General features: G+C 39.1%; 1 protein-coding gene across 6 annotated transcripts in view; it reads left to right on the forward strand.

Moving 5' to 3' along the window:
* SLC25A26 (solute carrier family 25 member 26) overlaps window positions 1-27741 on the forward strand; it is a 149105-nt gene that overhangs the window by 100724 nt on the left and 20640 nt on the right. For 3 of the 6 annotated variants that reach the window (XM_039328633.1, XM_039328634.1, XM_039328636.1), the window contains 2 exons: window positions 4120-4164; window positions 16440-16509. In XM_039328633.1, coding sequence (XP_039184567.1) covers window positions 4120-4164; window positions 16440-16509 — 115 coding nt within the window. Of the gene's footprint in view, window positions 1-4119; window positions 4165-16439; window positions 16510-24857; window positions 27479-27741 lie in introns of those variants that run through there. The other 3 variants (XM_039328638.1, XM_039328637.1, XM_039328635.1) reach the window with 3 other exon arrangements.

The raw sequence follows: 27741 nt of genomic DNA on the forward strand, positions 1-27741 counted from the left end.
CCTCGAAAATAAGACCCAACTGGACAATAAGCCTTAGCATGATTTTTCCAGACCCTCATAATATAAGCCCTACTCCCCAAATAAGCCCCAGTTAAGATCATCAGACAGACAGACACATTTAGTTCTGTATTTTCCCGAAAATAAGACCTAACTCAGTGATGGCGAACCTTTTAGAGACCGAGTGCCCCAAAACTGGTCCCACCCCTGCTCCACCCCCTGCCCCACCCCTGTTCCACCCCCTGCCCTGCCCCCGCTTCGCCCCACCCTGCCTGCCCTCAGGGCCACTCATTGCCTCCAGGGCCTGCCACAGATCACCCAGGCAGCCCAGCAACCCCATGGCGGCCACACCCTCTGCCCGCGCCCTGCAGCATCAACTGTGCATGTTTGAGCATGAGGGCAGAGTCTTGTCTACGCTGCCAGGCTGCCATGTCCTTGGCTGTGCTGCTTTGCGTGGGCCACGCTCAGGGGAGCTGCTGGTGAGGAGGGGGTCGCAGGTGGAGGCAAACCTAGAGTAACAGCACATGTGCCCACAGAGAGGGCTCTGAGTGCCGCCTCTGGCACCCGTGCCATAAGTTTGCCACCACTGACCTAACTGGAAAATAAGCCCTAGTGTGTCTTTTGGAGCAAAAATTAATATAAGACCCGGTCTTATTTTCAGGGAAACATGGTAAGTAGATTTCCTGTTTGTAGCCACATACATATAATAAATACACAATTGTCTCTCAAGATTGACATTTTTGTTGAACATGCAGCTTCTTGTGAAAAAACATTCATAAATAAAATCTGAAAGGATCTGATATATTCCACCAAAATTTCAGAGATGAAAAGTTCGGCTACATGGTAAAACTGGCATCCCAGTTTAGCGTTACAGACTTAAAAATGGATTCTCACGATCAGTTTTTCCTATCAAAAAATCTTGCAGTTACAGTACCTATTAGTAGTTGTGTTAGATCCATATATCTGCTAATGGATTCTGTGCTGCTTTGCTATTTTCTTTACTGTTACGGTTGTTTTGTTGCTTTCATTCAGTGGATACCAGAAACTTGAACGTTAAGAAAGTCAGGAAGTAGTGAAGGGTAGGAAAGGATGTGTTTCAGAAAGAAAGAGTGTTTCTCTTAAAGGAATTTCAATAGATCAACATGTGATTAAAAAAGATTCAGGTAGTCCTCGACTTATGACTACAACTGGGACCAGAATTTCTATTGTTAAGCAAGGCATTGTTAAGTGAAACAGACCTGATTTAATGATCTTTTTGACAATGATTGATAAGCGAATCACTGCAGTTGTTAAGTGAATTGTGTGGTTCTTAAATGAATCTAGCTTCCCCTATTGTTAGAAGGCGACTGGGAAAGGTTGTAAAAGGCAATCAGATGAGCCCAGGATGCTGCAACTGTCATAAATACATGCTTGTTGCTAAGTGCCTCAATTTTGATCATGTGACTGTAGGGATGCTGTGATGATTATAAGTGCGAGGACTAGTAGTAAGTTACTTTTTTTTCCAGTGCCTTTAAACAGTTGCTAAACAAATTCTTGTAAATTGAGGACTACCTACACCACAGGTCGGCAACCTGCGGCTCCGGAGCCGCATGCGGCTCTTTGAGCCTTCCCCTGCGGTTCCCAGCCGCCTCTGCCTTTGCAGACAGAGACAGAGAGAGGCAATTGCGCTTCCCTGCTTCTCTCTCTCTCTCTCTCTCTCTCTCTCTTTCTCTCTCTCTCTCTCTCTCTCTCTCTCTCTCTCTCTCTGTGTGTGTGTGTGTGTGTCTGTGTGTGTGTGTGTGTGTGTGTGTGTGTGATGTTTTGTGTGTGTGTGTGTGTGTGTGTGTGTGTGTGTGTGTGTAAAAGAGAATGCACTCACAGTGTTCTCCGAGGAGCTGAAAAGCTTACTGGGCGGAGCTCCTCCCTTTGCTGCGTCTCTGCAGGAAGCAGGAAGCAGGAAGGGCAGGAGAGAGCTAGCTAGCCCAGCTAGGCTGACTCAGGAATTCTGGGAGTTGAAGTCCATGAGTCATAAAAGAGACGAGGTTGTTGTTGGACAACAGCTTGAAGCTTTCCAGGTGAGCAGCAGATAGGAGGGGGGGGGGAGAAAGAGAGAGAGAGAGGAGGAGAGAGAGAGAGAGAGAAAGAGTGGGGGAAGAGGAGTGGCAGACCAAGGGCAGATAGAGAGGGAGGGAGAGAGACAGAGAGAGAGAGACCCTTTTGACATCTAAAATGAAGATAACACTGCATATATCCTTTTTTTACCTGTGTGTGTATGTAATTTTATTCTCTTAAAGCATTCTCTTGGTGATCATTGTTTTAATAGTATGAATAGTTAAAAGGAAGAAACAGCTAAGACCACACATTGCTGCTCAAAGCACGAAGCTGAAAACACCAGCCTGAAGATGACGAATGGGACTTCGTCAAACGTCGCCAAGACACTTCCAATTTTACGCGGGAGAAAACCCGAACAACCAAAGACCTACATATACATATATACATATACATATACATATACATATACACACACACACACACACACACACACACACACAAACACACACACACCTATAATAAAGGTAAAAAAGGATATATGCAGTGTTATCTTCATTTTAGATATCAAAAGGGTTTTGCGGCTCCCAGTGTTTTGTTTTTGGTGGGAAACCGGTCCAAGTGGCTCTTTGAATGTTTTGGGTTGCCTACCCCTGACCTACACCTTCTCAGGGTTCAGACCACATTCATGATGAATTTTTAGGATTAGAAATGAGAATTCATCACATAACTTGGGCTTGTAGTAGCTTGTTGTTTCTGGAAACTAGCTGTCCTTTATCTCTTGGCGTCCCAGCTAGTGAGTGGACTGCCGAGGATTATCATATGTCTTTAACTCTAGCAAAAGGGACTAAATGACTGTGTATTTGCTGTAACTATAACGACTGTATGAGTGCTCATTGGAGAAATTTCAGGACTTGTCTATCGGTTAAGTGGTCTAGTGGTTAAAGTACAAGGCTAAAAAGCAAGAGGCAGTGAGTTCAAGTCCCTCCTTAGCTATGAAAGCCATCTGGATGACCTTGAGCAGTCCCCCTCTCTCAGTCCAAATCACATCACAGGGTTGTTGCTGTGCGGATAATAGGAGGAGGAAGGTGTGCTGGATATGTTCGCCATCTTGAGTTATTTGTGAAAATAATAAAAGCGGAGTATAAATATATGAATACATTACATAAAAATAAATTAAAATTATTCCTTGCATTTTTGTATTAAGGACAGAGCAAAACCTCCCTTTAGTTGGGAAGAATAGCTTCATGGCCAGTCTTTTCCCCTTAGATCAGCATATATATGTGTGGAGAGGAAATCTGTTTGTGTGTCTTAAGGCAGGGGTCCAGCAACCGGTCCGTACAAACAAGCAAAAACCCATCTGCAGGATGCAGGCAGTACACAAAACCATGCCCCCTCTGGTCCGCGGAAAAACCTCTCTCCACGTAACCGGTTGGGGACTTCTGCCTTAAGGTATCCTAACAAGAACGGCCTTCAAAGTTCTGGCTTTCTGTTTGATATGTCTTGTTAGCCAAAAATGGTTACAACCAGTCTCTTGGTCTAAATATTTATTCATTTGTGTTGAAAACAAGTAGAACAGCAGTGTTTAGGCTTTTTTCAGCATAGGACTGTTTGCAAAGGCTAGATGGCAACCCTTTGGAGATATGGTTACTTGCATTGATAGTTTGATTTCCCAAGGGATTGGCGAGTTAGAGAGCTCTGTTTCTAATGGTCAGTATTGAACTGAGCTTCCTTGTGTAAATAGCTGAGTCTTCAGTTAAATGTCTCTACTGAGCTGCAAAGCTGAGCAGGCAGCTCTTTGGCAATAGGTTTCTGCGTGTACCTTCTAGGCTATTCTCTGTATTATTTTTCCAGGCTTTAAGTCCTTAAAGTTCACCATACTTGGTAGTGCCAGTTCTGACTATCGGAGCCCACCCTGGCTATAATACTTGACAATAAGTCAAAGGTTCAGCCTCGTGAATAATATAATACTCTGACATTTATCATTTTAAGAACCCACAGTTCCACTGAGCGAATATTTTTTCCTAATTTAGTTAACTAACTGTATCCAACTTAATATGCATCTCATTTTTCTTTTTCTTTCTTGAACTACAGATTCCTTTCTCTCTTGTCCAGTTTCCTGTATGGGAATCTTTAAAGGTAAGTCCCTTTATATATAATTCTGGGTGTTTGATATGTTTGTTTGTTTTAAATATGAACTATTACAGATTAAAAGAGGAGAGGTCCCTGATTAAAAGGGCATTGCAGAGTCTTGCAGAAATAAAAAAAAAAAAATACAGAAAAAACAGTGAAAATGACCAAGAAAAAATTGAAAATTGTCCAATATTTTTACAATAGTTGCGGATATTTTGATGAATGTGAAATCACTACATATTTATATGCAGTCAGACATTTATGCTAAAGAGGTGAACAAAAATGATTTGAATGGTGGAATTGTACAGTTTGCTTGAATAGATATAGTCTTCTCTTATATCACATATCCCTTTCCACAATTTTCTTTAATTATTCTAAAGCATTATGATATAACCCTAGTGTAATAGCTTTACCATATTGTGATACGTCTGAAGTACAAAACTAATTCCATTTGTGGCATCTTCAAAAATAAGCCTGTATGAGTTTGAAAGCCTTCTCCTATCTAAATATGTGGAATTTATTTCTTCTTTTTTTGCAATGCTAATAGTGACTGTAAAATTTGGAGAGTTAATATCCACATATCTAAAGGCTGAACCGAAAGACAGTTTCAATATAAATTGTATCAAGTACACTTTACAGGCTTTACCTAAATATTGTTCTCTTTACTATGCCTTAACTCTGGCTAATGACCCATGGTAAGTGTCCAGAAGTTACATTTAATGCAAAATGTAGGAGTTAGACTGCTCGCAGTGCAAGGGTGCAATATGCACTACTCTAGGAGTGCATATAACTGCCTGCACCACTTATTCTGTACTAGCTGAAACTTCCAAATACTTGTCAAAAGCAGCCCCAAGCACAGCGCATTGTAGTAGTTCAATTTGGAGGTGACCAGGGCATAAATGACTGAAAATAGGACTTGCCAATTCAGGAACAGACACAGCTGGTGCACCGGATGAGGATGTGCAAAGGCTCTTCTAGCCACAACTGCCACCTGCTCGTTAAGCAGGAGGACCCCCAGATTGTACACTGGTTCTCTTTGGTGTAACGCAACACCACCCAGAGCCAAAGAGGGCAAAGTCTTGGAAGAAGCCTCAGTTAGAGTGCAGGTTTCAGGAATTTTAAAGAATTAAAGTGGTTTCCTCAAATATCTGCAAGGATAATGGTTCAGTTAAAATGCCTTGAACCCCTCAAATATTTTTTTAAGGTCTACATTTTGTCCCATCAGGACTCTGAAAGGATACAAAGATGATTTGGGTGGATCGCATCTTTGCTAGAACCGTTTAGCTGTATCTGAGAAGCTGGCTCCCGAACAGTGAAACAGACATTTTTTTTCAAGCATTTCATCTTAACCTGACTATATGTTTTAATTTCAGAACAGGAAGGAATGTCTTGTGGGATCTATGATCTTAGCCAATACAACATAGAAGTGGTCTGTGAATACTTTCAGGGAAGATAATTCATCAGTTCTTTGAATGGCCCTAGTCTATGTACCCTTCAATCTGTCTTTCAATTATCTAGAATTTTGTGAGTCTTGGTGAATAGAGCCGGGTTGCCATCCTTTTCAAATGTCAAGCATGCCCTCTCCTAAAGGGGAGAATAAGGGGAAAGGAAGGCCAATGTTGTTGCATATTGGCCAAATTGGGCTCCATTCTTCCCTACATTGGACTAAATGTTCAGTAACAGTTTGAACCCTGTTCTTTCTTGCCTTGATGACCAACAAAACAGCTTGCATACATATCCCAATCTACCAGCTTAATGTTTCTCTGCAAAACATCTTCAGAAGGATCTGTGGCATAGGCCGTTCCTTTAAAGCAGTGGTTCTCAACCTGTGGGTCGGGACCCTATTTGGGATCGAACGATCATTTCACAGGGGTCGGCAAATAATGCAGTCCGCCGTTTTTTCCCCTTTTCCTTAGCTGTGCTACTCCCTTTTATTCTATTGGCTTTTGAAAGCCAATAGAATAGACTCTCTTGAATAGAGTCTAATTCTATTGGCTTTCAAAAGCCAATAGGAATTGTCCAGGCTGTCTCTGCCCTGCTGAGCCCGCCAAAAGTCCCATTCTGCAAACGGTGCTGTACCAGTTGAGTAGTCCTCGACTTATGACCGGTTGAGTAGTCCTCGACTTATGACCGGTTGGGGGTCGCGACATTAAAAAGGTTGAGAACCACTGCTTTAAAGTATTACAAACATTCTTTTATTTTTAATTATCAGTTATGATTAATCATTCACTTTTTCACTGCTTAGATTTTATTTTTGGCAGCTCATGATGAGAATATTCTCATGCACACAGGTTAAAAAAAAATCAATAGTCTGTTGTTTTTGGCATCCCAGAGTGTTTTTTTTTTTTTTTAAATCCCTAAATGTTATTCTCTTGGGCACCTCTGCCTCTCTACTTTTCTTTATTTCTTTTTCTTCTACCTCTCTCACATTCTCTTTTCACAGCCCTCTCGCTTTCTACCACCCCCCCTCCCTATTTCCCTTCATACTGTTCTCAGTGGCATTAAAACTCAGGCTAGATAAAACCCAGACAAAGCTTTCAATCCATTTCCTTGCAAGCTGTGCAATAAATGTTCTACCATTCACTTCTCCATCTTGCTGTAACGACTGTGCTTCTTTGGGGGATTAAACACTAATCATTCTGTAACACTAACGTGTCTACCATTTGGTGGGGTGCTCTTTCCCCGAAAACCCAATTTCTAGGGCACCGTTTCAAAGGAGGTGATGTCACTTCCAGACAGTGGGAGTGGACTTGCCATTTACCTAATGGTAGTCTTTTCTTCTCTGTTTCCCCCCCTCTCCTCTCCTCTTGGCCCCGCAAAGAACACTGCAGCTTCAGCTGTTCAGCAAACAAGCCATTGCTTTATTCATGTCACAAGAATGGCTATTCACAGTGGCTTTAAAATATTGTCAAAGACATTCTTGTGCACCATCTGTATGCAGCCAGAGCAAGGAGAAAGGGCCTTACTGGCAACGTTAAAACACCCTTTGAAACCACTTAAGAATTTGGAAAGAGACAGCTTGTTTGAAAACAAGCTGCCAAAGAACAGAAACACAGGGTGTTTCTCCAGGGCTTCTAAACCTGCTTTTAGAGTGAAATGCAATCCTTTTTCTCAAAAAAAAAAAAAAAAAAAAAAGTCTCTCTGCTTCACTCTAAATGTGTACAAAAAACCCCCAAATATATTTATTCTTCAGTGGCTTTGCATTTAAACAAGTTTGGATAGCACCACACAAAAGGTACCCCAGTGAATACCACGATTCCTTCAAATGCTACATGGAGTTTTGTAGCAATCAATCAATCAATCAATCAATCAATAATCAATCAATCAGGCAGTCAGTGGTCGTGCAAGAAATAAATATACTATTTTAATAATTAAATTTTAATCTGGAGATTTTGTAATTTGTGGTACTATAGTTGCTACTGCAAGCTTGTACAGGCCAAGCAAGGGACAAAGCCTGATAGAGTTTTGACATCTTTTATTTACTTATTTATTTAGTATTTATTTATTAAATGTATATGCTGCTCTTCTCACTATCCAAAGTGACTCTGCTCCTGTTTTATCCTTGCAAACCAGATTAGGTTTTAAAATGTTTTGAAACCATCCTGTGGGTAGTGATTCCTAATTTGTGAACTCCCTCATTTGAGAATTTGGTGCTTCTTTGCCAATATCTCATTGTATGATGCACTAATCTTTTGTTGATCTGCAAAATTGTCTACAAAGAGAGGTTTCCTACAGACATTCATTAGAATATCTTTTGGACATATGGGTTTATGGCAAAAGTAGGCAGAAGCTGGAAGGAATCTTTGAAGAAAGTCAGTCCCAGGATTGTAATAATAGGATTTAATCTCTGGTCTGAGCTCTTCTAGTGTTACTTAGTGCTGGGAGCTCAGTTAAGCCTCACATCTATCATCATGATTGAGAAGGGTATCTTTGAGCATTTTTTAAAAAAATCTATCTTAAGGATGGTATATCTACATTTCTTCAGACATTAAAAGAATTTGAGAGGGGATACAAAAATATAGATTATGATGAGCATGTTGGTGGCGCAGAAGTTAGAGTGCAGTACTACATGCCACTTTAGCTGACTGTGTTCAGCAGGTCAGCAGTTCAAATCTCACCGGCTCAAGGTTGACTCAGCCTTCCATCCTTCCGAGGTAGGTAAAATGAGGACCCAGATTGTTGGGGGCAATGTAAATATATATATACATTGCTTACTGGTGTACACCGCTTAGAGAGTGCTTCCACTTAAAGCGGTATATAAGTCTCATAAAATAAATAAATAAATAAAATAAAACATTCTGGCAACTAAAGAAGAACTTGGCTGGCCTAGGAGGCGATCTTGAATTGGGCAGGAAGGACTATGCAGTCCTTAGTGTAAAAGGGTAAAAGTTTCCCCTGCCCACTCATGTCCAACACTAAGGGGCAATGCTCATCTCCATTTCTTAGCTGAGAGAGCCAGCTGAAGATGCTTCTGTGTCATGTGGCCAGCATGACTATATGCCGAGGCACTGTTACCTTCCCACTGTAGTGGTACCTGTTTATCTACTTTCATTTGCAAGCTTTTGAACTGCTAGGTTGGCAGGAGCTAGAGCAAGAATGGAAGCTCACCGTATATGCAGTACATGGTTCTCGAACTGCTGATCTTCCGGTTGACAAGTCCAGCATCTTAACCATTAGGCCACCATGTCCCCAAGAAGTCCTAGTGTAGGAGCCAGTAGATGTGTTTATGTACTTAATTTAATTCACTTTTCATTCAGGGACTCAAGGCTATATACACAGATCTCCCTCTTACTCAGTCCCATCAGTGGACTGAATGATGATCCTAAATATATTGTACTAGTCAGGACTTTCCTTTTTCCCTGCTCCTTTGAAAGTAGAGTAGCTGAGCCTTCCATTAAACAAATCATGGCTGAATTGTAAAGATGAGATGGCAGAGTTTTCAGGCATATCTCTAGGGGTATCCTTCTTATCAGTTATCTAGCCTTTCAGTCAATAGCTTTTGTCATCTTTCTTGATTCAGAATAGCAGAAATACTTTCTGCTAATGTTCAGCGGAAGACCAGAGAGGATTCTGGAAGTTGCTGAAATGGAGTATACTAGGATATGGCCCTAGTTAAGTAATCCTGTTGATTCTCACCTTTGGTGGAGTATTCATCAGGCAACCTACTTTGAGTGGTAATGGCTCTCCAGATGCTTATCTTACCTGCTGGAATTAATCCCAGAATGTAATGCATGTGCTGTTGCTGCTGCTGCTGCTGCTGCTGCTAGAACATAAAACAGAATAATAAGAGCTGTGGTGGTGCAGTGGTTAGAATGCAATATTGCAGGCTAATTCTGCCCACTGCCAGGAGTTCGATTCTGAAAGACTCAGCCTTCCATCCTTCAGTAAAATGAAGACCCAGATTGTTGGGGGCCATAAGCTGACTCTGTAAATCATTTAGAGAGGGGCAGTAAAGAACTATGAAGCAGTATATAAGTCTAAATGCTATTGCTATAATAGGTTGGAAAGGACCTTGGAGGTCTTCAAGTCTATCACCTATTCATTCCAGACAAATGGCTCTCCAGGCTCTTCCTGACAACCTCCAGTGAGGGAGCATTCACAACATCTTAAGGCCAGCCATTCCACAGATTAATTGTTTTTACTGAGAGGAAATTTCTCCTTAGTTCTTTAATGATCTTCCACCTGTTACTTCTTGTCCTGCTGTCAGGTGCTTTGGAGAATAGGTCGACCCTCTCTTCTCTGTGACAGTCCCTCAAATCCTTAGAAGACTACTATCATATCACCCCAATCCTTCTATTTGTTAAACTAGATATACCTAATACCCTCAATCTACTACCAATCTCTATTTTTGTCCCCCTGGACAATAAGTTGAAACAAATCTGATATTACTGCTGGGCTTCCAAGCATAGCCCTTCTCTTTTTAAAAATTTAAAACTGGGTTTCACTAGGGAGAAGAAAATGAGATCAGTATCTAGGAGCTTAGTATGAGAAGTATATACAGTTTGGCTATTATTGGTTAATTTGGGGCTTCCTAAGCATGATTATTATATATCCAGTTGTCACTTTTCAGTCAGAAAGAGGAAGGAGTTATCTTCAAAAATTACCATCTTAATCTCTTACTACAGTGAAAATTCTTCCATTTTAATCCTTTCTGACCTGCTGTCCCAACATGTATTTGAAGTGTTAATGAGCATAGTTATCTGGCTAGTAGTGAACAAAATAAAAATAAAGAAAACTAGAGTGACAAGATTGCTTCGCTAGATTGTGTCAGATTGCTGACAGAAAGGAAGAAAAGAAGAATAGCAACAAGTCTAAACTTATGTATGTGAAGTGTTTTCATCTAAGTGTACTAGAATGTTTCAGTTTATGTTCTCATTGGTAAAAGCAGATATCAAGATTTTTGTGGGTATTTTAGTACATTAAACATTTTGGAATACAGGTGGTCCTTGACATAGGAGCACAATTGAGCCCAAAATTTCTGTTGCTAAGTAAGCAAATTCAGGGAATTTTGTTGGTGAGATTCAGCCGTTTCGCACCGGTTCAGTAGAATCGGTAGCTAAATTTTGTTGAGTTCAGAGAACCGGCTGAACCCATGCTGCTTCCGGAAGTTCATTCTAGGTCTCGGAGGCCTGGAGGAGACCTCCTAGAACAGCCCACAGGAAGTGCATGGATGTCACTTCCAGAAGTCCATTCTAGGTCTCAGAGGCCCAGGCCTGCATCCACGCAGAGAACCGGATGGTCAGGTATTTGAATCCCACCACTGAATTTTGTCCCATTTGTTCTTGCCACAGTTGTTAAGTTAGTAACATGGTTAATTTGACTTTCTCAATAACTTTGCTTGTCAGAAGGTTACAAAAAGTAATCACATGACCTTGGGACACTGCAGCCATCATAAATATATGCCAGTTGCCAAGTGTACGAATTTTGATTACATGATCATGGAGATGTGGCAACAGTCATAAATGTAAAAACAGTCGTAAGTTCCTTTTTTCAGGGCTGTTGTAATTTCAAACAGTCACTAAACAAATGGTTATCAAGTGGAGGATTACCCGTACTTGCGGAAGATTTAATATTGTTAATGAGGTAGCATGGTTTTTTTTTAATTAATAAGATTAATTTTCTTTGTCCGGAAATAATGAAATATTGTCTGTATTGAATGCAGCAGTGCACATTTTCCTTCCCTCCAAGAGAAGCCTTATCTATCAAACAGTGATGTGCAAGTATTGTACTAGTATAAATTATACAGCAGGTGGATGAAGATGAGACACACGTGGTAAAAAGTATCGGAGTCTTAAATATAATGCAACAGGAGAATATCCTTTGTCTTTTGAGAAAGATGTTCTTTGTATCTTATGGAATACAGAAATACATTTGCATTCCAACATAGGTCATACGTTGGAATTTCTTAAACAAATTTAATAATAAACCAAAGGAACATAGCACATAAGTGACCTGGGAAGACAGGGAGATGCTATGAGTTTCCATGTGTTTCATCCCAAAGATTTATTTTAAATTTGTTATTCATAAAGGAAGAGCAGAAGATTGGGATGAGTCCTTTGAAGTGGAAACAAAGTCTTTTATTCAGGCTTGGATCTAATAAAATACACATGACACAGGCTTGGCATCACCGTCTGCTGTAAAAGTGCACTGTTTGTCATTTTTTGCTTTCCTATACTGGGAACACTGGTGGGAACAGATATTATTCTGGAACAAAAACATGATTAATTATATCCTGCTGCCTCTAATAGTGCACACCCCAGGCAATCAGTTAAAGGAATTATTAGAAAGAAATTGGATGATTGAAACCTTAGGTACGTATATTAATGCCTGGCCAGGGAATTTTTAGGTTCAGAGATAATTAGTCCTAAAAGACGCAGATAAAAAGCTTTTGTCATTTTCCAACATATCTTTTAAAAGAGCAAAATAATCATAATTGTATTCGACTGTTTTAGTTTATGGTTAATCGTGTGACTGTTTTAGGGGCATTGGGTTTCAGGTTTATCTTTTGACTTCATGAAAACACAGGTAATCCTTGACTTACAACCACAGTTCAGCCCAGCATTTTTATTGCTAAGCCAGATAGTTGTTAAGTGAGTTTTGCCCCATTTTACAACCTTTCTTGCCACAGTTGTTCAGTGAATCACTGCAGTTGTTAACTTAGTGACACGATTGTTAAGTGAATCTGGCTTCCCTATTGACTTTGCTTGTCAGAAGATCGCAAAAAGTGATCACATGACCCTGGGACGCTGCAACCGTCATAAATGCATGCCAGTTGCCAAGTGTCCAAGTTTTGATCATGTGACCATAGGAATGCTACAATGGTCATAAATTGTGAAAAAAAGTTCATAAATCACTTTTTTCAGTGCCGTTGTAACTTTGAATGGTCACTAAATGAATAGTTGCAAGTCAAGGACATTTATGAATGTACATTTGAAAGACTGGAGCTATCTTGTGTTATCCAATCATATAGTGTTGGATTATTTAGTCCCAGTGAGTCATGACACATATTTTTAACATTCCCAGCCCAACTCTAACTCTTTCAGCTGTTGGCATTCTTCTAATTCTGCTAATCTCTATCAGAAAGACACTTTAACACGATGGTATTTGATATTGATTAGAATGGTACATTATCAATAAGTATTATTTTATATTCTGGATAGGCAACACAAGTTTTTGAGCATCAGTGTTTGGGATCCCACAACAAGGCAGCAAATGGTTTGTCATGCTTCATAGTATATTATCGCAATATAGCACAATAGTTTGTGGATTTTGTGCCTCTAAAACCAGTTCTGAGAACAAAATGAAGAGAGGAGTAATTTTGCACTTCAAAAAGACTGCCAATTTGTACTAGCCATGTGTGTATGCATAATTTTTTTTTTACTTGTCTCTACTGATCTTTTCTTGTTTTCTTGCCTATTCTTAACTGATGCAGAATATTATATCTGGGGACTTCTTAGGAGTGAGTCCCATGATAATATGTTCAAGAACTATTGAAAAAATCTTCCCTCCACTGTCAATGGTAAATTTATGGCCTTTATTATTTTTCTGTGGGGAAATCACTTGGGTGCCCTGGACACTCTAAACTCCTTACTGAAATCTGGTCTCAAGTAGTAGATCCACACAACTATGTTGTGCTTCTGTGGGTTTTGTTTGTTCTGTTTTGGTTCCATAAAGGAAATCGTAGAAATTGATGGCTGCAATTGAGAGGCATAAACAGTCGAAAAACGTTCCTATACAACAATTTGCTTTTCGTTGTTTAGTTTCTTCATTCCACAGAGGAAAATATTTCAATCTGTAGTTATTTATTTTATTTCTTTGATAGATGTATCTCCTGCCTTTCCTCCAAGAGCTCAAGGTGCCTTCCATGGAGAGGTCTCTTGTGTTTATCCCAGCAAGAGCTGACCTGTGAGGTAGGGTGATCTGAGAGAGAGAGAAAAAGAGAGAGAGAGTGTCCCAAAGGCACCCAGTGAGTTTCTGTAGCTGAGGGTGGAATTGAACCTAGTTCTCTTCAATGCCAGTCTGTGACAATAACCACTTCAGTGGTTCTCGTAACTGTCTGTCCATGAATATAGGCATATCAGAGAGGTACAGCAGATAGTTATGCTTGAGATTTTCATTTTTTTAAAAAGAAAAACATTTACAAAGGAATTTTAACTCAGCCTTTCAACTATGGCTGGCTTGTGATAGCCATAAAAAATTCTGAAGGACATCAGATTTGATCAATCTTCCCCTGCCAGGCATTTATATCATTTTTTTCAGAGACACAGAAAATATTATCTGATCTGATGCCTCATAAGCATTCACCTTATGAGATTTGGAAAAAGTAATTACAACATACAAGATAAATAATTTGCTATATATTTCACAACAAAACAGCATCTTGAGGCAGAATATCTAAAAACTATACCATAGTTAGAGTAATCCTTGTTTTCCCAGTGGCAGAGCTGTCTGTCTGTCTGTCTATCTTCTAATTTAGAGATCTCTTAACTCTAACCATAACCAACATAAGCAACAGACTCCAAAGGATTTTCCATCAGATTCAAAATGTCCCATATAGTCTTATTATGGGATTCCTTTCTACACACATACATCTTCCCAAAGTCCCAATGTTATATACAGCATAAATGAATACAATACTATGCAAAATTTACATATGACATTCTGCCTAATTACACGCAGGAGAGACTAATATGAGAAGGAAGATGGAAAGGAGAAAGAAAAGGGAGGGAGAGGAAAAGAACTGACAGGAGAGAAGAATAGCAAGTAGTGGGAGAGTAGATCTCTGTCATTGATTGGTTCACTTCTCAGGTGGAAGCCCTCAATCCCGCCCTGATAAATTTGTGGAAGGGAAGAGAATGAAAAAAGAGAGAAGTATGTGTGCAAGAGAAGAATTGGTAGAGGAAATATGTGTGTGAGGGAGGGAGGGAGAGAGAGAGAGAGAGAGAGAGAGAGAGAGAGAGAACTCATTCCCTTAACCCATTCTTGGATTAAAGTTCTGACAGACAGTCCTTCAGCAGAATGCACTCCTTAAGAAAATATATACTCATCTGTGTTCTCTAAGTTAAAAATTCCACCAAACTTTGCAAACTTTCAGTAATTGTTAGAAAAATCTCTCCTTCCCTTTAGCAGATAGGGTTTCTTTTGTTTTTTGTTTTGCTTTTTTCCTTTCACATTTTCAGCTGGATCTCCATGTAAAAGAAGGAAATGGAAAGAAACATGTTAGCTCATTTATGTCAAGTGCTAATGGTGAATTATTCCCTGTGGTATGCTCTCAAGTGCTGCATTCTGTGGTCTATTTTTAAATGATTCTGAGAGTAGGGCTTTCCCTGCTTTGCTGGGGAAGACTGCACCATAATTAAATTGGCCTCTTTGTAAGGGGATTATCTTATTTCCTGTTGGCCAGTTTGCATTCTCCCTTTGGCCATGGTCATCTAAATTGCTTTGAGTGCTTATATGGAAGAATGTTGCCCAGTTTTCTTGGTTCTTGTCTCTCAGTTCAGCTTTTTAGAAGTTGGCATAAACCTAGGTTAGAGATACTGTCTGCAATAGCTCTTCATAATGTGGTGCCCTCCAGATGTTTTCTGATTGTCACCATTCCTGATAGCTGGCCATGCTGGCGAAAGCAGCTAAGGTACTCCAAAACATCTGGAAGGCATCACGAAGACGTCTAGGCTTGAACTTTTGAATCTGAGTCTTTCTCCAGGAATAGTTGTGGCTTTTGTGGTTGTGAGATGAGCCTTACTTTGGATATTCTCTATCTACTGATATAAGACTCGGCTGTTGAAATTTCATTCTCCAGCATTCTTCAGAACTTTTTTTTAAAAACAACAACCCTAGAATTGGGGTTGCTGTTTAGGAAATTGATGCGACAGCCTGTCAATCAGTTTTCTGGGAAGACTGGGGGAGAACATGCTCATGATTAGCTATTATTTTTGAAACTGTAAATTGGCTTTCAGTTTAGATGTTTGTATTTCTGCCCAAAATGTGGGTCAGGTGGGAATACAGATTCACTGCTCAGCTGTTAGATATATAAAACTCTATAACATCTAAGCAGCTTAGCTATATAGTTGGAGCAGTGCTTCTCAACCTTGGCAACTTGAAGACATGTGGAGTTCAACTTCCAGAATTCTCTAAGCTGGGGAATTCTGGAAGTTGAAGTCCACATGTCTTCAAGTTGCCAAGGTTGAGAAACACTAAGTTAGCCGCTTGTCTATGACAAGTTACTATTTTCTGGCCATTTTTCTGCCTCATTAAGATTACTGTTAATAGTGATGATTGCTTAGCTTTGGGACTGGTCAACTTAGTATAGTCTTAATATTATTAATATAGGCCAAAATTTTGGGTATGGTGTAATGTGGAGCAGTTGTTTGGAAAAGATAGTGTTTGGCGTGAATATTCAGCTTGGAAGTCACTGCTGATATTTTTTCCAATATTTTTCCTTCATGTGTTTTATCTTCCCAAGAGGAAGAAAGATCCGGGCAGTATCTGCAAAATTGCATTTCTCCAGGCTGAAAAAAATATATATTTAACTCTCCCCAAGCAAGCTTCAGTGCTATTTATCATTCTCAGACCAACCACTTTTACGTGTGGTCTTTTGGCAGGGTGGTGGAGGATGGTGGGTAGAAGTGATCAGTTATTCTATAATTGAAGATGCCACAAAAATAGCCATTTAAAAGGCTAGCACTCTCCACCCACCCACCCTCCTGATAGGAAGCTAGCAAGCTGCAAATAAAGCAGAGACTAACATTTTGTCCACCCACCTCCTCTCTCTTTAAACACAGGAACTTTGGTCATGGAAGCAAGGACACGTGGTGGATTCTTGGCAGTCGGCAGTCTGTGGAGCATTTGCAGGTGCAAAGGATTATATGTTATCCTGGGAAACATAGAAGAAGAAAAGCAGGGAGGAGGGACAGAGCACAACTCTATGAAGGCCAGTGAGGCAGCCGCATTCTTTTATAATTCTGGTTTGTTTAGAGTGAAGAAAATGGAATGTGGGGAAGGGTGGAGATGGAGACAGGGGGGAGAAGAAGGTGAGTCTAAGAAGCCCAGGCCAGGGTGTCGGTTTGAAAGACAGCCAATTTGTTTTTGGCAAATTTCTGTTATTGAACAAACGGTCTGTCAGTCAGCTTCTGGGATTATCCAAAGGTTGAGCAGTAAAACTCTCAGTGAGGAGAACGTGCATTTGGGTGCGGGTTTGTGCAGCTGCCTGCCCTGAGCTCCTCTCCAGGCTCAAGGGCCCTCCAATGATTCATTCTTCATGTGACAGCTCTGACAGGACTCTAGATTAAGGAGAGTCAGGAGAACAGAATGTCTACCCGCAGCAGCCTCCAGGCGGAAACTTTCCACGGAGGAGAACCGGAGGCTGAAACATCTGGGCAGTCTCCGGACACTCTCCCTGGAATGAAGAGTGGCAGGACATTCTCTGGGATGATTGATTGCAAAAGAGACTGGAAGTTAATTGAATTCTTAAAGAGCCACCTTGCCCTATTAAAACAGCCTGCTTTGAAATAATTTCCTTTCAGATGTCACAAGTGGCCCATCCCACCCATCTGACAAGGAGCGTGGAGGGGAAGTGTAAATGTTCTGCTAGAAATCTGAGATTTGGGGGCATTCAGGATTGAGTGGCAAAAACCCTCCAAAATGCACAGCCTCAGGTTCTGAAGGTGGAGGGAAGGAAGGTGCAAATAGGAGCAACAGTGGTACTCTTGGCTTGTTGCTAAGCAAAACTCACTCAGTTTTAATATAGGTAGTCCTCAGCTTACAACCATTTGCTTAGTGATCGTTTGAAGTTATAAAGGCCTTTGAAAAGTTCTTAACCTTTTGTTGTCCTTCTCATTATGGCTGAGGTATCCTAACATCTGAAGTCTTTTCTTAGAAATTAACAGTTCATTCAGATACAGGGTAAAATAAAATAGTTGTATGAATGATTAAATAGCTGAAGATGCTCTAGCAGCCTTCCCCAGAGCAATTATAATATACTCCCTCACAAACAGCTGCATGGCCAGTTGTCATGGTGATTGGGGATGATGAAAGTTATAATTCGACATTTCTGGAAGAGTCAAGTTTGAGGAAACTGCTAAATGTAGTTATCTTTGTAAATACTGGTTCACTTATTCAGTTCAGTTATTTACATTGCATGAAAGTATTTTAATACATTAGACTTCTCTTTCTCCTTCATATGTCAGTCTCCTCCCATGCCTTTATATTTTTACTATTTTTAGACTAGGTACTTAATGCACTTACTCATTAAAAGCAAACCTTTTCCATTTTTCCATTTTCTTTGCCAATATATGCAAAGTCACTGGAAGAAATTAATGAACATTAAGTACTTATTAATATTATTACTATTTCAGACAATGAAATTACTTGAAAATGTAACTTGAAGATTTTGTTCCCATTCTCTTTTAAGGCTCTGTAATCGTTATTTTTTGAAAAAAATGATCTCAGAAATAGAAATACGAATATTTTCCCCTGCCCTTTTCAATGTCATCTTGAAATTGAACCACTGAATCAATCAAGCATAAACCAGAAGACATTTTCTGATATAATGTTTGCACTCAGCTTCTATAGTTGTACTTGGAGCATTAAGTTTTAGTTGCCTTGGTGTCCCGTTGTCTGAGTAAAGAACCCATTTCCTTTAGTAAAAGCTTCCTAGTGGTTTTAATGAACAACACAAGAACTGTATACATACTGCCTAAAAAAAAAGTATTGGACAGACATCATTTGTGGGGTTTTGCCAACTATTGGAGTTCTCCTTGACTTTAACAAAGTTTTGGAAGCTTGAACTGGACCTGGTTTCTCAGTTCATATGTAAGGTAGGCTATAAATTATCCTCTTTTTAATAGAAAGAGGAATGCACTGAACACAGGGACTGCATATTCTTTACTTGTATACCATTATGCCAAACACTTTTCCAACATCTAGCAGGGAATTCTGAGAAGAAAAAGGCTTGAAGTCTACTCAGCTTCTCTTATATTATGTAAAACAGACTTCTTCTTTTGTATAAAATAAGGAAGACAGATAAATAAGAAATGGATGCCCTCACAATTTCTCAGTCTTGTATAGTTTTTTTTTATTAAAAAGTTTTGATTTTCCATTTATTCATACAAAATAAAATAAATTCGTAACAATTGGTACCGCCTGCCCATTCCCCCCAGGCTGCGTCCACCCTCTCTAATCCTTTCCTACTTCCCTCCTCTTTCTCTCCTCCCCTCCTACTCTCTTCCCCTCCCCTTCTCCTCTAACCATCCTACTTCCTCCCTACTCCTTCCTCCCCTCTCATCCCTCTCACACACATGAACGCAGCATAGGGGAAATGCCCAAGCATTTGCCATGACTATATTATCATTACCCACCCACCCACCCACCCTCAACCCTCCCCCCCCTCGCTTCCCAGAGCCGAATACAGGGTTATTAATAAGAAAGTTAACAATAATAAAAAAAGAAAAGAAAAAAGAAAAAAAGGAATAAAACATCATACTTAACCTTTAACTCCCCTTAAATTAAGTCATATAAACAAATCTCTACAACAGTTACTATAAAATTTACTCATAAAATAAATGACACTTTATAGTCCCATATTTTTTCTGAATATAAAGTCTTGTATAGTTTTGATATACCTAGAGTTTGTGTCTGAGGTAACATGGTATCCCACAGGCAGTCCCAGTGGTGGGATTCAAATATGTGAACAACTGGTTCTCTGTGTGGATGCCGCTTCCAGAAGTCCATTCTGGACCAGGCAACAAAAAATTAGCTACCGGTTCTGCCGAACTAGTGCAAACTGGCTGAATCCCACCACTGGGGCAGTCCTCAACTTACAACCATCCACTTAGTCCCTCTTCAGAGTTAAAGAAGAAACACCTCAAAGATACTTATAACTTGGTTCCAAAGTTCTGATGGCCAGCCCCATCTCTCCACAGTCACGTGACCTCATGTTGGGTGCTCAACAACCAGTCCACATTTACAGCCATTTACAATATCCCTCAGTCATATAACTGCAGTTTGCAATGTTTTTTGCCAAAAACCAGGGTTTAATTCCAGTTTTTGGCAAAAACACCCCATAGCAAATAAAGAAATTGGTTAACAGCCACCGCAAAAGGGTCATAAAATCAGGTTGGTCATATGATGACCTACTTTATGACCGTCTCAACTGGGCAGGTTCCATATGGTCTTAAGCTGAGGACTACCTGTACTGGTATTTGGGTTTTCATGAGCTGAGATCTAGGGAACATTGTCTGATCTGTGAAGAAGCTTTATGTGGTTTGGGGAGAAGCCATTGCTAAATCTCCTTAAGCTGCTGAAATGCTGACTTTCCAAATTGGATTTTGAAGGAGTCACAAAGTGTATTAACAGTTGCTGAACAAAAAGCCAGTATCGTCACTTATTTTAGTTCTCATATTCCCCTGCAGGAGATTCTGGTTGTCTCAGTCTTTTCATATATCTTATAAGAGATCAGGGAACAGACTCTAGACAGAGTATAATTTTTTTTAACCCTCCTTTCCCATGAAAATTTAGAAGCCTAAAATATTTCGTCTACCGAATTGCGCATTGGTCATGAAGAGATGGAGATATATGATTACACTTCAGAATTAAATCGGACATAGTATAAAATCATTTAAACATATATAAGTAAGATCAGTTGCCTCTGCATTATTTAATTCAGTTACAGTTTTTTGGGGGAAGGAAAATAAAAGTGTACAAACTCAAGCCATGTTGCCAATACCACAAAAAGCATATTCAGACACTATGACTGTCTCAGATGCCCTCTGTGCTCGTGGTCTTTGCTTTACCACAAAATTTACTTAAAGTGTTCTAGAGGTCAGAGAAGAGGCGGGGGGAAATGAAACAAGGTACATGCACATTCTGATTTTAATCTCTCATGATAGCCCAAAAAATATTGTTGGCTGCTTTCTTAACCAAAAGGTTGTATACTTGACAGAAAAAACAAACATTACTGCAAAGTTAAATCATCAACACTATCCTTTTCTGTTTTTAACGCCGTTAAAACTCGAGTGGTTAAAGTCAACTTTCAATGATGTTTTATCAGCTTGCAGTGTGTTTTTTGGTTATGTTTTCTTGTATGTCTATAAAAAACAGCTATTCCACAAAGAGCGAGGAATACAAACTTTAAAATACAATCAGAAGCCTGCAATCAAGTAATTGTCCCTGTGATTGAAATAAAATGAAATTATGAATGGGTTCCACCAGTATATTCTTTGTCTTCCATATACTACCTGCTATTTTATTTAGTTTTTTATTTATATCCCACCTTTATTATTTTTACAAAAAAATCAAGATGTCATGGTTCCGATACAGAACTACGAGGCTTGAGTTTTCCTCTAAGTACATGTTTATTGAATACAAAGTATCGGCACGGTCAAAAGTGAAACCGAGACTAAAATCCCCTCCCAAAAGCAACAGTAATACAAAATTACAGTTCCCACCCCTCTGGCTATGCATTCAATTATGTTCCCCAATAACACATCCAAGTGGGCTTTCCAACACTTGAATTATCCTTCCCAGCTGAGGGAAACAGAAATGACCTTGGTTCCCATGGGACTGAAAACTGTTTAGTCTGTTAGAAAACTTCCCATTTCTCCCCACACCCCCAATCTTGTGGCAACCGGAAACAAGGAAAATGGCTTTGGCCAGGTCCATTGCAAGGTTGACACAAGACAGCAAATATATCTAACACACTTTCTTCCTCCTGTTTTCCCCACAACAACAACAACCCTGTAAGGTGGGTTGGGCTGAGAGACAGTGACTGGTTCAATGTCACCAGCTGGCTTTCATCCCTAAAGTCTTTGAATCTTTCTTGAATCTAATTTTAATCCCAGCCAAATTGAGGCACTTTTTCTCTTTTCTAATATATATGAATATGCACGAATATAAAGAATTATTGAATATAAAGACATGAATGAACTGTCTTGAAGTTAGATAATGTAATGGTAATAATCTAAGTGCCAGACTATACAGTTATCAAAATTGCAAGTAATAGTAGATCTGTTGTTTTGCACTATTATTTTTCATTATTATTTATTAGTATTGCTAATCGCAATAATATTGCAACCAGGTACAAACATCTGTGCTACAGGTAAATACAGGCAGTTCCAATTTTTTTTCTGCAATTGTGTTATATTTCCTTCAGGAAAAAAAAAACCATTTTAAGTGCCATTATAAACCTAAAAACAAAAACGGATAGGTGTGCTTTAGTAATATGCTTTTTCCATGTGTATTATAATCATAAGATAGAGTGTATTTCTCACCATTGGAAAAATTCCTGCTGGAGTCTGGAATGCCCAGTGTGTAACCTGGAAAAATGTGTTTTTAAGTTTATTTTTTAACTATAATCATTGATACAGAATTATTATTTTGAATCATCCGAAGAGTAAAATAGATCTCTCTCCTTCTCCGGAAAGCTAATTTTTCACTGTACAGATAGTGCTTGTTTAATATCCACTCATCCAATGACGATTCAAAGTTAGGACAGTGCTGAACTAGGGGATCTTATGATGGGTCCCTGTAGTTGCAGATGTTCAAATTAAACAGATCATGCCCTGAAACTAGCAACATTATTTATTTATTTATTTATTTATTTATTTATTTATTTATTTATGAGACTTATATACCGCTTTAAGTGCAAGCACTCTCTAAGTGGTGTACACCAGTAAGCAATGTATATATATATTTACATTGCCCCCAACAATCTGGGTCCTCATTTTACCTACCCCCGGAAGGATGGAAGGCTGAGTCAACCTTGAGCCGGTGAGATTTGAACCGCTGACCTGCTGAACACAGTCAGCTAAAGTGGCCTGCAGTACTGCACTCTAACTGCTGCGCCACCTCGGCTCTTACAACCATCCACTTAGTCCCTCTTCAGAGTTAAAGAAGAAACACCTCATTCTGTCACAATATTACTGCAATTAGCAATACTAATAAATGAGCCCTCAAATATGCACTGATCAGGACACAAAGGACAGATATATATTTGTGTTGTTGTCTGTATGTGACCACCATCACAAAAGCAGAAGCCACTAGATAGCCCCATTTGGATCTTGTTGTACCCCTGCACAGTCTGATTCCCATGCTTCCCAGCGCTCGCCAAACCCAAGTGCCAGCTCCTCCGTTGGTTCTATCCAGTGTTGATTCTTTGTAGTTTTCCATAGGTCCTCTCTGCTTTTAAATTGTTTGAAGTCTTCCGTTGAGGGAAGGAAGCTCTCTGTATGCTGCTGTTTCTCTGCAAAGAGCAGTCAGGGCAATACTGGCTAGATGGTAGATCTTACCTAGAGGAATAGGTTTAAGGCATCCAGTAATAATTCTGCTAGCTTCTTCTTCAGGGCAACATCTATTTTCTCAGTGTGTGTGCATTTATACCAAACTGGGCAGGCATGCAATCACCATATACAATCTTGATTGCTGTCTTCTGACAAACGAGGTGTATGAGGAATCTGCCAGGATGTCACAAAGAGTAATCAGGGACCTGTGGGATGCTGCAACCGTGTGGGATTACCTAACAGTGGAAAACAGGATTGCTGCAGCTGCTTCCTTATAGCACCTTAAAAAGGAATAGTCTATGACTCTAGCAGAGAGTTGTATTGCAATAGTGGCGAATATCTGTAGCTCGAGCATAGGATGAGGGTGAAGGTTCATTCTCCGAGCTTGTGGGTTGGTTTCTGAACGTTTTGTTATCAGGTTGGGTAACATCTTCAGCAGAGTTTAGGGAATGCCAGTGTCAGTGTCCTTCTGTTTATAAGGACAGTTGTATTAGAAGATTATTGTGAAATTTCTATCTGCTATATTTTGAAATTTTGTAGGAATTTTCAGATATATATTTTTTTCTCTTTCTATAGAGAGGAAAGTTGGTTCAGGCAAACCTACCAAAGCATAAGGTGCTGGTTCAAAGTTTCCAAGTTAGAGAAATTTTATAGCAACAATCAGGCACTTCTGCTTTCAGTTCTTTGCACCTATTATTAATAGGCTTGACTGCTTGCCTGAATAAAGCAATAATAGTCTTCAGCTTCAGAAAAGGAAAGAATACAAACCCTGCTAACTGCTGACCATTATTCTCCTCTCAGTTGTATGGAAATGGTAGGTCAGATTTCTAAGCAAGAAATTCTTTGTGTGGGCTGAGTAATAATATCATGGAAGAGAAATAGACTGGAAGTTGTTGTAATTCTGGTCCATTGCTTAGTAGAACACAAAGTTGGCTGAGAAATTAACCCCCGTTCTTTGCATTATATTTACATTTTATATAAAAGGCCTTTCTGTTATTCTGAATTGCTGTGTATGTTTGTCTTTGTATGTTTAATATTGGTCTATGTTGTGTTAAAATATTAAATATTAAAAATATTAAATATTAAAAATATTGAATATTAAAAATATTCAAGCCAGCAGACTCTAAAAAAGAATGCCATATTTCTCCATCTCCACAATGCCAATTTTACTGAATCTACTGTTTCTATATCCAGATATTTTCACTAGTAAAAGTCAACATAAAGATTGGTTCAGCTTGTATATACTTTGCAGGACTCAGGGACACAATACAGGTAGTCTTCAACTTATGACTACAATTCAAATACAACCCAAAATTTCTATTGCCAAGCAAGATGGTGGTTAAGTGGCTTTTGCCCTATTCTACAATTAAGTGAATCGCTTCAGTTGTTAAATTAGTAACATGGTTGTTAAAGTGAATATGGCTTCTCCATTAGGTTACAAAAGGGGATCACATGACCCCAGAATACTGCAAACATCATAAATACATGCTAGTTTCCAAGTGTCTGAATTTTGATTATGTGACCATGCAGAGGCTGCAACAATGATCATAAGTATGAAAAATGGTCTTAAGTCACTTCTTTCACTGTTGTTGCACCTTTGAACAGTCACTGAATGAATGGTTGTAAGTAAAGGATTACCTGTAGGAATTCCAGCATTCTACACAAAATTGTATTTATGGATGAGTAAGGACTTCTTTTAATTCTCCTCTTCTGCATATGAAGCTGTCTTATAAAATATGTATAATATCCTGAGTCTTCAACAATGGGACGAACTAAAAAGATTAAATAAACATATGCGAAACATATGTAACCATTGGCATGTCACAAAATTTCAGTCAGTTTAAATAAAGAAGACTGAAGGAGTCTTTTTCTAAAACAAACTGATGAGAATTTCTTTTCTCCTTCTACCCATTTTGAATTGTCTAGGCAAGATTCCAGGTTTTTCTCTTGAAGTCAAAAAGGCAACAAATATGTTAGGCAGATGCCAGTCAGAAGACAGCCAAAATAGCTTCAACAACTGGAGGTTTCCCCTCTTCATGTCACCCTTGCGTGGCTGCAGCCACTGCTGGTACTGAATCACAACCAACAACACACAAGTGTAATTCTGCTTCTACTCAATGTCTCAGATGTATTCTGGAGAGTCTTCTAATTCTGTGTAGTAGACTGAATAGGGGTGCAGAAGACAGAAGAATGATATGGAATGACACAATTGGACATGGGCTGAGGGCCTCACTTAATATTGGGAGAATCAAAGAGGCTCAGTGGGTAGATGATCATGTAAATGGGTGAGGTTTTGATTTTTACTTTGGTGGTCATGGTTTTCAAAAACTAGATTGTTTATTCCAGGGCTTCTCCTTCAGTTTTAATGTGCTTTCTGTCTCAAGGGGGTAGAAAAATAGTACCATTAATTTTCAGTATTAAATTGAGACTTACCAAAAGGGGGGAAGGACCAGCGGTTGCCCATATTTGCTAGAATAGTTCTTCTCTTCAACTTATAAGAAAGAAGCTGTTTTTAAAAAGATTGGGAAGAGGAGGGTAGGGTAAGGTAGGGGAGGAGAGAAGAGAAGAGAAAGAAAAAGAAAGAGAGAAAGAGGAAGAAAAGAGAAGGTTGTCTTGCATGAAAACTGGATTTTTGGAGCTACTGTGTCTTTAGTTGAAGCAGAGGACTGGAGGGCATGCAGCCCCCCCCATCTCTTAATTCTCTGGCTGATAAGTGAGACCAGAATGGCAGCATTTGCTCTGTAATTCTACAACAATCCTCCCAACACTTTGAATTGGGCAAATTAAAATTGGCTAAATTATCCAGTTTAATTTGTATTATAGCAAAGGGAAAAGAAACACTATCATGATCAAGGATGCGGAAATACAAAGTCCATGATCAGAAGCCCTGTCATTCTACATGTCAGATGCTCTATAGAGGCAGAGAGGCTCAATGTAATGCTTTGTTGGAAAAAGCCAGATGCTGTACTTTTTTTCAACTTGTGACCAAGATTGGAACTGATAGAAAAACTCAGAAGGAATAAGTCTACCCAGAGGGAGAGACAGTTGGTATATTTAGGGATACCTCATATTAATAAAGACATTAAAACAATCCTCTCTACTGCTACAGTTGCCTTCCCCAAACATACAAAACCACACAGTACATCTCTCAACAGCCATGAAAATATTCATGCAAAACACGTTTGAACCAAATATTGGTCTTCTCTAGTGAGTTTGTAAGGTCAAAACTATAATTTCTCACCTGAATAAAGAGAAAAATATAAAAGCCTATCCTTCAGTAATGCATTTAAAAATTTAGAAATGCATTTAATTTTTAAGATTCCCCCCAAAGTTTAGATATTGAATATATTTATTGGCTACCCTGTATCCCAACTTCATTATTTAATTTAAAAAAATAGTGTTATGATGAACTGCTCTGAGAAGGGATTTGTTTTCTGAAGTAAACCTAGACTTAAAGATTGCTGTTAATATAGTTTTGTTATTCTATCCAGTGTAGAAGTTTCCTTCTGTTAGATTGCTTTAATTCACACTGATGCTTTTTATAATATATTGGATTGACAATACTGTTTTGATGCATTTGAAGAAATTGATGAATGCTGTAGTGTTTTTCCACTTCATCTTGTCCGTAAGACACATTTCTTCTTCAATCATGGACATGTCATAAGAGCAGAAATCTATTGAAAGTGAAGATTGCAAACAATAAAATGCTAGCAATGGCTTTTTTGCCCATAAAGCTGGACAGCTGCCTTGGTTTCCCTTTTGCTCTAATTAGGTCTGACAAGTTTACAGTGCTGTGTTTAGAGAGTTTCCCTGCCCATACAAGGCATTTAAAGTCAATGATGACATCTCTCTTTAGAAGTGACTCTGTGCAGATGCTCAAGACAGTCCTTCCAATCCTAAATTGGTTAAAGAGTTACAGAGGAAATGCCCAGTTTTAAAGTTTCTGCTCCTATTGTGTCTCAAATCTTCTTTTTATAGAATATCAACATTTACTTTTTAACTGATGAAAGTCTTTGGGGATGTGAGTCCTCCAGGAGCTTTTAATCTAAATATACACATATGGATGCTGATATTCTTAAATCTAAGTCTCTTTAAGAGACCTTAAATGAAGTGTGGATTTCTTTAAGAAGTACAATTTAGCCAGTGGGCAGACATTGGCAAAAAATTGCCCACTGGGGGATAGGTACCATCATAGCATATAATTGTCACTATTATTTGATTCCAGATGGATTATATTTCCTTTAAAGATCTGTTAGCAATTAATGTTGGGCGAGCCAGACACCAAGTTGCAGGAGGCAGGACTCACTATTTTTTTCCCACTAGGCTTCCAAACCGCACCTGAAGTTAATTCTCCTAGCAGAGGCAGTGAGAATCAGAAATACTATGAAGTAAAATGTACATGAGGCTGGCGCTTCATGATGTTACATGGAAGGCATCTTGTTTAAATTGTTATTGCTGAATTATTTTTGTGTATGATCTTGGTAGCATTGATTCTGTTTGCTAGAGGAATCAATTATGGTGGCTTTTTTCTCTAAGGAACTGTACTAAAATATAAACATGTATATTGATTATAGACTTTATACCTATATTAAATAATTACAATTGAAAATGCTGCAATTCTGAATTTTTTTGATGTGTGCATGTTGTGTGTGTGTGTGTGTGTGTGTGTGTGGTTTCTCTACCTAGGCCATTAGTTTCTTCAAAATATTGTGCCAGCATATATTATCAGATTTTAAAAATTGGCACCATGCTTAGTAAACTAGAGATTTGGTGTGAACCTCTCTATTCAAAGAGGGTAGATCTTTTTAAC

Source organism: Crotalus tigris, unplaced genomic scaffold, assembly GCF_016545835.1.
Source record: "Crotalus tigris isolate CLP2741 ecotype Arizona unplaced genomic scaffold, ASM1654583v1 scf7180000024383.4638030, whole genome shotgun sequence".
NCBI lineage: Eukaryota > Metazoa > Chordata > Lepidosauria > Squamata > Viperidae > Crotalus > Crotalus tigris.